This window comes from Hippopotamus amphibius, chromosome 7, assembly GCF_030028045.1.
Source record: "Hippopotamus amphibius kiboko isolate mHipAmp2 chromosome 7, mHipAmp2.hap2, whole genome shotgun sequence".
NCBI classification, from domain to species: Eukaryota; Metazoa; Chordata; class Mammalia; order Artiodactyla; family Hippopotamidae; genus Hippopotamus; species Hippopotamus amphibius.
The window spans coordinates 1,230,073-1,241,851 of NC_080192.1; the positions used below are offsets into that span (position 1 = coordinate 1,230,073).

The window sequence follows — 11,779 nt, forward strand, 5'->3', positions numbered from 1 at the left end:
GCCAGCGGCGGTGAGGAAGGCAGAAACATGCCTTCCGGGGCCTCGGGCTGAGGCCATGGGGGAGGGGCTGGAACGGAGCCAGAGGTGAGGGGAGGAGGGGGAGGTTGAGGAGGGGGAGGGGCAGGGGTCCAGGTGGTGAAGGCCGGGCTGGGCCGAGGAGGGAGCACGTCCACCCGCGTCACTCACGGCCTTTCCTGACGGAGGCGCCGGGCTCTCCCGTCGCCGCAGTCCCGCCCCCAGCCCCCGCCGAGAGGCCCCACACAGGTGTGCTTGACCGGCGTGGACTGGAAGGGCCAGCCTGTTAGGAAAGGGACCCCCCACGCAGGCCAGACCCCTCACAGCCAAGGGTGCCCAGGGCCAGGCCTTGCATCTGGAGGAGAGCGCAGCGTGCCTGACGTCCCAGCGCGGCTGTGGGCCTTTGCGGGGCGGCCACCTCGGTGTCGGGGCTGGGAGACCGGGGCTGGAACCTACTGCCCGCGTGACCTGAGGGGACGCGCCACCTCTCCTGTGACCTGAGCGCCACGCTGTCCCCTCCACAGAGCGGAGATGCAGCCGGTGCAGGAAAGGTCCTGGGAGATGCTCGATGTGCTCCAGGCACCCCTCCCAGGCCGAGAGCCCCCAACGTGGTGGCCTTCCACCCCCTGTCTGGAGAGCTCCGAGCTCGCCCGGGTGGCCGAGTGACCGTGCCCAGGAGAGGCCTGGCCGAGGCAAGGACAGGGGCCCCGCCCCGACCACGCTGTGCCGGCGATGTGTGTCCCGGGGGCCAAAGTGAGCTCTGTGGGAGCCAGTGGGACAGAGCCGGTCCCCACCCACCTCTGAGGTGAAGGCTCGCCACCTCCCTGATGAAGTGATGGACGCGTCTGGCCTCAACGTCCAGGGATTTCAGACCTTCCAGGAGAGCCCTGCGGGACCGCCGCTGTGACTCAGTGCGCAGCTCCGCCCTCTCGTCATGGACGTATCGCCCGGTGGCTGGAGTGTCGTCCACGCCGTCCATGTCACGGCTGTGCGGGCAGCTCCGGGCCTGGGCTGAGCCTCCACGGCCACTTGGAGGGAGGGGGCTTGAGCCTGGTCTGCGCCCACCGAGTCACCAGGAACGTATGCGCTATCTTGTGGCGTTAAAGTGAGTTGATAGCTTATGCTTGTCTGTCCAAACTGCTCCAAATCCCAGCAAAACTGAGTGGGTTCTGTGCAGCCAGTGGGTTCCTCTGGGGTTTGTTCTGAATGTTTTCCTTTTACCCAGAGAGGTAGCAACACTAGGGAACACGCTGACGCCTGGGCGGGCACCCGGTGTGGGGCGGGGGGCGTCTCTCCGGCCCGTGACGGCTCCTGCAGCCCCACGGAGGCCCTGGTGCTGGGCACACCCTCGGGGTCACCCACGGGAGCCCCCAGAGGCAGCATCCCTGTTTCTGCTTTACGTCCTGTGAGCTAGGACACCCAGGGAACCTCTTTGCCAAGGAAGCAGAAGGACCCCGCATCCCAAATGCAAGAGCACTAGAGCCTTCAGCGAATCCCCAAGCGTTTCATAGAGATCGTTCGGAGGGGAGGGGTCAGAGGGTAGATGGATTTCAAAAAATTAACCTTTTTACTTCAGAGTAACTGTAGGTTTACAGAAAATTTACAAAAAGGGCGGAGAAAGTCCCCGCACACCTCCCGCCGTTTCCCCCGACGCCATCCCCTTACGTACCCACCGTGCGCTTGGTCAACAGGGAGTGACGGACTTGGGCACCTCACCAGGGACCCGCGCCAGCCGTTATCTGTATTTCATCTGTTCTTCATTAATGCTCCATAGGGAGGCTTCTTTCCAGCTTGATCGAGACACGATTGACCTACAGCCGTGCGTGAGTTCAAGGTGTGCGGCGCGGTGGGTGACCTGCATGGTGATGAGGGCTTGGCCTGAGCTGGGACCCTGCCGCGGCCTCGGGGCCCATCCACTCCAGGGACAGGTCCTTCCGCGCATGCCGCCCCTTCTCACGCCCAGCCTCGCCCCCGATACCCCTCCCTTTAGGTGCCTGTGTGCCCGGGCTCACGCCTCTCCTCAGCCAGTGCTGGGGCCATTCTGCAATCTCAGCCGGGAGCCGCCTCCTCCAGGAAGCCTTCCCTGAAGCCATCCATCAGGCCAGGCGAGACGCCCTTCGGGGACACCCCTGGGACAGCAGGGCCTCCCCGACTGGCTGAGACAGAGAGAGGCAGCCCCGGAGCCGCCGCGGTCGGGCCCGAGGGACTGATGACGGGACCCACAGGCGCTGGGCTGGGCAGCCAGCCTCTGCTGCACGCAGGCCTGACGGGGACAGAGGGGTCCCCGTGGCGTCCACCCTGAGGCGGCGCCGGGAAGGCGGCTTGTGGCGGCAGAGGCGACGGCGGCCACCGGGGGGCACTGTTGGCCAGCTCTCCCCGCGCTGGGGCCGTGGCTCTGGGGCCGCGCGCCCGGTGTCTGATTCCCGGGCTGGGAGCTGATGGAGACGCCTGACCGGGGCTGCGTGGGAATCGAGGGCCCGGGGGACTGGGAGCTTCTAGAACTGCAGCTGGGGCCCCCCCAGGCCGCACACTGACCCATGGGGGCCGGTCAGCCAGGGGGCTGTGAGGGGGCCTCACCCGGAGGCCCAGGCCTGCCCCGTGCCTCCCGACCTCCCGGGCCATCCACGGCAGGGAGACCTGAGGCACGGGGTCCCCGATGTCCGCGGGGACCAGCAGACGGAGACCCGTCCTTTCCGCCCCCGCCCCCGGCCTGCCCCCAGACAGAGGGCACATCGCAGGGACCCAACCGTGGAGCAGGGTGACCGGGGGGGCCCCAGAGAGCCTGCTCGGACCGGGCACTGAGGTCAGAGTCCCGGGCCGTCCCCGCTCCCCCGACACGTCCGGGTCCCTCTGGGGGCGCTGCGCCCTGCCGGCACGGCGCACACTCACAGCCCTGCCCGCGGACCCCAACCCCAGGTCAGCCCCAGCCGCCTCGTCCTCTCTTTTCCCCAGTGAAATCCCGACGTCCTTCCTTGTTGGATCACAGACGTATTCCTCCCAGACCTGGTGGCAGCCGCTCCCTGGCTCCGTCCAGCTGGTTCCTTCTTCATTGTCAGCAGGAAATTCCCTGCCGGCGACCCTGGCCAGGACCCTGGCCGCTCAGAGGGCCCTCAGCGCGGGATGGAGGCCCTGCTGCTTCGCCCTTCAGGTCCAGACACCGCAGGCGCCGGACGCAGAGCCCCCCCCCCCCACCCCCCGCCGTCCCTCCAGCCCCAGCAGAGAGGCGGGATCCAATCTGCAGGACTCGGTCTTAATTCCCTGCGTCTCCTCCCTGAAACAGACCCCCCGGTGGGAAGGAATCGCTCACTCTCATGTGGCCCGTGGGCCGAGCCGGGCCCTCTCCAGGGCGCTGCGTCTGCACGTCTCCTGTGAGCCGGTCTGTGGCCTGCCTCTCTGTTGGGGCAAAGTGCCCTCAGCTCACAGTTCTTAAAATAAACTCGTGTGGGCTGATGCGCGCCGCGCCGGCTCCTCCAAGCCGCCTCGCTTTACTTTCCAAACAACAGACCCGAGGAGACGCTGTCCTCACTTACAGGTGACAAAGCAGGAGCCCAGAGAAGCCAAGGCGTCTGCCCAGAGAGAGGAGAAAGACCTGCGCTGAGGCTGGGGAGGGCACCGCCCACCTCTGGGGTGCACAGGGACGGGGCTCCCAGCCCTCCCGCCGCTGCCCCGAGAAGCCGTGAAGGATGCTGTCCGGGGCTCCAGCCCCTGAGCTGCCCTCTGTCCCCTTCTGTCCCCTCCCCTGTCTGCGTGGCTGGCCTGCTGGCCTTGCCCCCAGGGGTGACGCTGGGCCCCTGAGCACACCCGCCCCACGCCTTCCCGAGACCCCGGCCCCAGGCACCCACGGGGCACGGACGGGGCATGGGAGGATGCGGGGGAGCCGCAGGTGTGAGCTCAGCTCCCTGCCTTCTGACCCTCCGTCCTTCACGCGACGCCTCCTGACGCGTGGCCTCCTCCTCCACCCGGCTGCCCGGATGCCACCTGCCGCTGGCGGCAGCTGTCAGGACGGAGGTGGCCATTGGAGGCGCCGGAGGGGGCCGGCAGGATTCTGGTCAGGACCTGGGCGGTGGGCGCACCTCCCGCTGAGTCACCAGACCAGGCCAATGTCACCAGGAGCCTCTGAAGACTGAAGGGGCTTCATCGGAGGGTGCCGCCTGGGCTCACCCCGGGCGCCCTGTGCTCCGCACGCGGGGAGTTAAGCGGCACCCCCTGCCCCTGTGGGACTTTCTGACGTCACGTGAGCTGGTCCTACAGGCGCTGAACTGCGGGGGTGGCGGGGGCGTAAACCAGCAGCCCCTCTTCCGGGTGACGCCACCTCGCTTCCCAAGACCCCACTTCTGGGTCTGCCCCCCGGCACGTCCCGCTGGCAACCCTCACCCCACAGCTAATTGGTCTCGGAAGAAACGTGCGTTCCCTTAATGCCTGGTATCAGAAGTGTTCCGGAAGCTTCCACCTGCTGGAAGGGACGTGGGGCACAATCCACCTGTGGGGGTTCCCGCGGTTCCCCATCCTTGGGTGACAGCTGCTCCAGCTCTGCCCCCCCCCCCAGCCCCCAGCTGCCTTCCTTCAGCCTCTCGTTGCCTCTGGAGGTGCCGCGGAAACCCCTTCTGGAAATTCAGGGCCCTGGAGGGAGCAGGGCCCCCGTCACCCTCTCTCAGCAGCTCCGGGGCAGGGAAGGAATGGGCAGGACTAGACGAGGGGGTGTGTGGGGCAGGACGGGGCAGGACGGGGTCCCAGGAGATTGCTGGGGGGGGAGTCCCAGGAAGGGGAGGGGGCGGGGAAGGCCAAGGTTATGCTCTAGAGTGAGTTGTGCTGACGGCCCAAGACCCCAGTGCGGTGTGGGCGCTGCAGAGGCCGCCCTCTGAAGCAAAGCGTCCCTGGTGTCCTTGGGAGCTTTCCTGCTCTCCACCAGCATCTCTCTGACGGACCTGCCCAGGGAGCTGTGAGCTCAGAGCAGGGCTCACTGCCCGGGAGGGCCGGGTCGCACGGCTGGGGACCCTCCTGGACCATCTGCCTGGAAACAGCCCGCCCCCCATACCCGGGAAGCTCTGGCCCATAGACTCACCCTCCCCGAGGAGGCAGCTCAGGGTCAGCTTCCTGGGGGGCACCTGGCCCGATCCTGCTGCAGCTCCTCCGGCCCCATGGAAACCTCGTGCCCGGGGGCCAGTGCTGAGCTGCTGGCCAGGTGGAGAGAGCGCCGGGTGTGTTCCCTGGAGCAGGGGCCTTCCAGCGCCTGAGCGCCTGTGCGTCCACACCCGGTCTGGAGGGGCTCGGGCGTCCGCTGTGTTTCGTGACTGTGAGGCCGTTCAGCTTGCTCTTAAATGTGCACCCCGTAGGTGCAGACAAAGCGTGCTCGGAGAGGCCGCGCCCCAGCTTCGCGCAGGGAAGTGGAGCTGAGTGCACGTGAGCTTTACAACCCGGGGACCAGCTGCATGTACACTGTGGTGGCGACACCTGAGACCCCACCTCGGCACGTTTCACGCACACGATGCTCGCCTGTGAGCTGGGACCACGTCGCACAGCGGGCCCGGCTCGACCACCTCACGGCGGGACTTGCTGCCCGGGACCTCGCCTCCATCTCCTCTCCCGAGGCCTGGCCGCCGTTGGAGAGTGATGACGTTTTCACAGCTAGGCGGGCACGGGGCAGCAGGCTGGCAAGCAGGTTTAGTTTCATTAAAATTTAACACTACTTAATTCGCTTTAAAAAAGGTGAAAACAGATTTATTCTTATTCTTTATTCTTAGGTTGTTGCGAGAATTAAATGAACAGTGACAGGAGTGTAATAAACACTCAGCAAAAATTATTCGTACAATTTCAAACTTAATGGCAATATGTTTTGTATGTTTTGAATCACCTGAGATGTTCTTTGGGACAAATACAGGACCTTTATTGTTCTAGTGTTTTTCCATGGCATTCATTATTTATAATTTACATTTTGCCTTTTAATTTTAATAAGTAGTCCTTAATACTTTGGAATAAAATAACCTGTTTTGAAAAACAGAAAAAATAATTTTTATCTCTTAAGCTTTCATTTGCATTTTTATGAAAATGTATCCGCAATGCCTATATGTTCAATACAATTACGTTTTACTGTTTGGGTCTTTAATTCATTATTTTCAGCCAGACACAAAGTAGACGATCACGATCTTGATTTAATCTTGATTAAAATCTAGTGATTTTACTGAAATACAGTTAAGAAAAGAAATGTGTGAATTGCCCTGCTTTATGTAATTGGTCAACTAAACGTCACAGCCATCCAGAGGACCCCCAGGTGGGTGATGAGGACACTTGGCTGGCTTTGATGTTTTAGAGACTTTTCGTCATTTAAAAACCAGAGTTTTTCACGGTTTTGAGTTGCGTTGCTTGTGAAAGCAGGGTGATGGTATTTGCATGTCACAGTTTGTCACGTGACCTGTAACTTTAAGGATTTCTGGGAAGGGGGCCATTGGGGCCTTCTCTCTCCTGCCCTCCGGACCCTCAGGGGTGGTTTTCCTGCCCTGTTCGCCCGGGAACTTTCCCTCCATGTTTACGGAACGAACTCCCGCCTGTAGACCGTGTCTCCCTGACCCCTCCTGGGAGCCGGTACCGGGGCCCAGTGAGTTCAGAGCTGGGAATGGTCGCTGGAAACTGCAGGTGGTCCAGAGGCCCACACGTCAGAGAGGAAACGAGCGGGAGGTGCTCAGAGGCCCGCGGGGCGCGCGTGTGGACCTGCTGAGGCCACCCCCTCCTGCCCCCCGAAGGCGGGGACGTGGCCCCTCCCGAGTCCGGGCTGAGGGTGGCCGGTGGGGAGGTGTCGGCCACTTTGTAGGGCAGAGGTGACGTCGGCTGAGGGGACAGTGCTGGCGGGGTGGCCCCTCCTTTAAGTCAGGTGTCACTCGAGGGCTCATTCTTCCTTATCTGCAGTTTCCATTTTCATCTCAGGGGCCATGACTTGTTTAAGTGAAAAGTAAACAAAAACAGATCAGTTAAGGAATCAGTTTTTGGCTCGTTTCTCTGGAGATCTCTGGCCAAGCACCCCAATGGGACCCCCCGTCTTACCTCCTCACACTCTCCCCAGACACCCGCCCGTCCCCAGCCTCCCCGGGCCACCCCGTCCCCGTCCTGGGGACCCCGGGGCAGCTCACGTTGTGCGGGGAAGGCTGACGGCCCCACATCTTGTTTGGGGTTCATGAGTTTCCTTCCCAGGGAGGAGCCGGGAAGCTCGGGTGATGTCAGCTTCATTATACGGTTCTGTTCCAGCTTCGAGGCTGCCTGGACACAGGGGCTCGGCTGGCGGTCACCCCTTGTCCTCACCACCCTTGGAGGCCTCCGTGTGGCTTTAGGGGGCCAGCACCCCTTCAGGGGGCCGAGATGCTCCAGGAAGGCCCCGGGCAGGCTGGTCTTTGTGCTCGAGGCACTGGACACCACATCCAGGGAGCCAGGACGCCTCCTCCGACTGGATTCACAGCCTGGGACAAGGCCGGGGAGGGTGCTGCCCCGTCCCCTCGCAGGCCTGGATCAAGACCCTCTTTGTGCGGAACTCACTCTGTCTTTAACCCCTGACAGGAAACCGATGGGGGAGGCCGTCTCTGCAAAACACCTCCCACGTCCATCCCCCGTCTCAGACATAAAGAGCCATGTAATTTGAGAGTTCATTTAGTTTGACCAATTCTCGTCCACTCTCCATCACTGTGAAATTAACAGGAAAAATTACAAATTGCTGGAAGACCGGGACCTCAGACTGTGGGCGTGTGGGCTTATGCAGGTTTGATAAGCTGAAGACATTAAAAATGGAAGAGACGGCTCTAGGTAGACCAATTGGCCTGCAATTTTAATGAGCTGCAGCTCTGGGCAGCAGCCGGCGTCTGGAGGGAGGCAGGAGCCGGGCGGGGGCCCCCGGGGGCCCAGTGCCCGAAAGCAGGCAGGGCCACGCCTGGCCTGTGCGAGGCCCCTCCACACAGATCCCGCCAGGCCGTCCGGGTGTTGTCACCCCCCGTGCATCCCCTCCTCCCCACAGGGGCTCCCGGGGGCAGGGCATTTGCCCGAAATCCTCTTAGCGCCTTAGATGCCCCGGCACGTGTGAGGCCGGGGGTGGAGGCTTCAATGCTCCTTTTACGCATAGTCAGGTGAGTAAACCTGTCACAGAAACAACAGGGACAGGCAATGAAGCATTAACGTCCCGCCGGCGGCCCCGAGCGAGCGCGTCTGCCGGATCCCGGGTCCACCACGGAGGCCGGCCTCTGGGTCTGACTCGGCAAAGCCGGCCCCTCGGGGGACGGCGCTGAAGGCCAGCCGTGCCCTCTGCGTGTGGCCTCCTTCGTGGGGTCCACGGGGCCCCAGGCGTGGAGCCGTGGCTGCGGGAGCCCGGGGGGACTGCGCCCACCCCCGCGGCTCTGCCACGGGGTGGACAGCCCAGGACGGCGCAGCCTGCCGCCGTCGGTCCCTCAACCCTCCTGCCCCAGCTCAGGTGGGAGCAGGTTTCGCTTCGACACCTGTGCGTTCCTGCCTGCACGTGAGCTGCCCGGGGCCGTGACTGAGGACACGCAGAGCAGAGACGCAGGAGGGGGCCTGTCCGGGGGCTGCGTGGCGGTCGCCAGGCCGTCCTGCGAGAGCCTCCAGACACTCAGGTCCAGGAAAGCTGCATTCCCTGCACCCCGCACCCCATCGCCCCCGGCTGGCATGTGGCCCCGTGGAGCCGGTGCCTGGAGGGCACGATGAATGTTTGTCCTGTGATTGGTGGCAGAGTGGATGCACGTTTGGTGTGACCCCAAGGGTGCCCAGAGTGTGACCGGATCTTTCACCTGGGCCGGTGCACCGCGGGGTTGGGGGGGGGTTGGGTTCCCAGGCCTGAGACGGATTCCCAGGGACTCTGCCCGCTGCTCCGGACCCCTTGTCCTGGTTCCTCCCTGTCCACTTCCACCCTCTGGACTTGACCCTGGCCGCCTGGTGGGAGCTGCCTCCTCCCACGTCTTCCTCCCGTGGACACTCAGGGTCCACCTTCCAGTCTTTCTTTGGGAATGATGGGGGAGGAGGCTGAGCCGGGAGCTCCGACTTCCTTCCCGATTGCACAAGCCCTCTCTGCGTCTCTGAGTCTCCACGAAAGGCAGGAACACGCGTCGCAGGCGGGCCCCGAACCAGATGAACTTGGAGAAGGTTGAAGGGCATGCTCCTTTCCTGGTCCTCACTTGTTCACGCCGCCAGTGAGGTCCAGACACGTCCCGTGGAAAATAAACCCCCCGACCTTGGTTTAACGGCATGTTTGCCAAATGAATTGACCCCCACGCTCTCTTCTCTGGGAAAACTCTCTCGTGACCGAAAACAGCACGTGGGAAACCGCTGCCCCGAATGTGTGGTTCTCTCAAGTGCCTGTTCTGTCCCCAGAGGAACCAGGCACACAGGTGTTCAGGGACCTCTTACCTTGGGATTTTGAACCAAGAAATCCGTGGACACAAAAGCACCAAGTAACCAGGACAGGATCCTCAAGTCGCCCTCTCCCTGCCCGGCCCCTGCCCCGGGGGAATTCAGGCTGGGACCCTCCTCCCCGAGGGCCCTGGCTCAAGTGCCCCGCAGACCCCCAGCCGCCTCCAGCGTCAGGGCTGATCCAAAGCAAGGCAGAGAGAGGCATCCTGCACTCGGGAGGTTGAAGATCGCACCTGCAGGCATCTGAGGGGAGGAGCACGCTTTGATCCATGATTCACGAGTTAGTGAAGAAGGAGAAATAACCGGTGTCTTCCCTGTGAGGGCCTTGCTCCATGCATTGGCACGTGGGGGAAGCAGGGCCAGCACGGTCTGGTCCTCAGGGACTCTGTGTGGGGATGGGTGTCCCCTGGGGTCCTGGGGTGACCAGCACAGCGGGAGGGGTCAGGGGCCTGGAGGGCAGGACCTTCTCCTGGGTTCCTTCTGGGCAGAGAGACCGGACCTTGAGGGCCATCACTGTGTGGACAACATCAACGATGGAGGGACCCGGAAGACTCGTTGCGAGAAACTTCTAAATGTTGAGATTTGGGCCTGAAGGCAGGAGGCACACGGTGTGCCGTGAGCCCTGGAGTCCGGCCGCTGTGCAGCACTGCCTGGAGAGGCCAGGTGCCGTCAGACTCTGGGCGCCTGTGGAGCCCAGGAGGTGCCAAGCTGGCCAGCGCCAGGGGACCCCACTCCGGGGCTGGTCCCGACGTCCTGGTGCCCGGGTCCAGGCGGCCACACCCTTGGGGGAGCGGGAGGAATCCCTGATGCTGGGACATGCAGGTGAGAATTTGCACTTAAGGATGCTTCTCTTTTTAACCACATTTACCCATATTAAACATTTAGCCTAATTTTAAAAGCAACTCTTTTAAAAATAAAAAAGTGTTGCAAGTTATGAAAGGAAGTGTATGCTTTATTTCGCAGGCGGGTACTTGGATGACTTTGGCTCCCGGCAGAGGACACACACGGGGCGAGGACAGTCTCGAGCTGCACCCACGTGACGAGGACGGGGCGAGGAGGGGGCACGCCAGCTCCCCCAGTCCCCAGCCCCACGTGCCCACAACGCATGTTCTAGTGGCTTCTGCCCACGTTTTACATCAGAAAGAAGCAGCCATTGTCTTCCTCATCCAAGAAGCAGGAGGAGGTCTGCCTTCCGGACCAGGATTTGGTGCTGTTCTAACCCTGGTCCGTTCTTCCGATGCTGCTGAAGAAACTCCCTGGGCCGCATGCGTTCCCCAGCACAGCACAGACACCAGGTCCCAGCCCTGCTCCCCTGGGGAGCCCGCAGCCACCCCAGGTGGGCGGAGACTGACACAGTCAGGTCCGAACCTCAGGCGCACCGAGATTGCGTGAGAATTAGAACTACCCAGGCTGCGTCCCTCCCAGCTCACCCTTTAAATAAGAACCAGGGATGAAGCAGAGGTGGGGGGCCTGGGAGGAAGACGCTCTGGATGGCAGAATTCCCAGTGTGTGTGGATGACCTCCCTTCCAGGAGGCGGGGCTTCATTCCCACCACCCGGACCCCCTCCGGTGTGGGCTGGACTTTGGTGATGCTTCAGAAGGAGAGGATGAAAGGGAAGGGGAGGAGTCTGAGGGTCTCTAGGGTGGTGGGGTCGCATCCTAATTCCTGTCCCTGCCCCAGAGATCGGGGGCTCAGGGACCAGCCTCGCCCTGGGTGGACAGCCGCACAGAGGGGACGCCATGAGCCCCTCGGCCCCAGAAACCGGGGAGTAAAAGACAGGGTGTGAGCCCTTCACGTTCCAGCGGGGTTTTAGGATAAGCAGACCTGAAATGGGAAGAGAAAGAGACCTCTGCCCACGGCAGCATCCTAAGTACCAGTACCACTGGCTCCTGGCGCTGGAAGGAACGTCAGTCCTGCCCAGCAAGAAGCCGGCCCTGGCTCCAGTTAAGATGCCTTCCAGAAACCCAGGGAAGAGCTCGCCCAGGAGGTGGAGTGGCTCAGACCGTCACTGTTCATTTTAGGGCCTCCTGAAAACCTGTTCATCTGGGCAGCCACCTGGGCAGCCAGCCCGTGTCAGGCAACAGCCCTCCTGGGCAGGCGTCAGGTCACTCACCGGCTGGCTGAACCCCTACTTGTCCTTCCAGGCTCAGCTCAGACCCACCTCCTGAGAACCCCTCCCCCACGCTCCCTCCTGGGGTGCCATGTGGTGTCTCTCACCGAGATCGGCATGCCTGGCTCTCCTGGGGAGGACGTCACCGGTGGGCGCTGGGCCATGGGCCGTGGGTGGTCTGCAGGTTTGATCAGAAGCCAATCTGACCTGAAGCAAAATGATTTGTGTGGCTGCTACCACCCTGCGGGGAAGGGTAG

At 62.6% G+C, this 11,779-nt stretch overlaps 1 protein-coding gene across 1 annotated transcript; it reads right to left on the reverse strand.

Moving 5' to 3' along the window:
- Positions 1-2,064: 2,064 nt before the first annotated feature.
- LOC130856804 (collagen alpha-1(I) chain-like) lies at positions 2,065-8,672 on the reverse strand. Its single transcript, XM_057741671.1, has 8 exons — positions 8,441-8,672; positions 8,168-8,345; positions 7,051-7,447; positions 6,599-6,837; positions 5,509-5,640; positions 5,078-5,253; positions 3,919-4,009; positions 2,065-3,094 (listed from the first exon to the last, which is right to left on the reverse strand). The coding sequence occupies exons 1-8, from the start codon at positions 8,670-8,672 to the stop codon at positions 2,065-2,067; spliced, it is 2,475 nt and encodes an 824-aa protein (XP_057597654.1).
- Between the last annotated feature and the right edge of the window lie 3,107 nt (positions 8,673-11,779).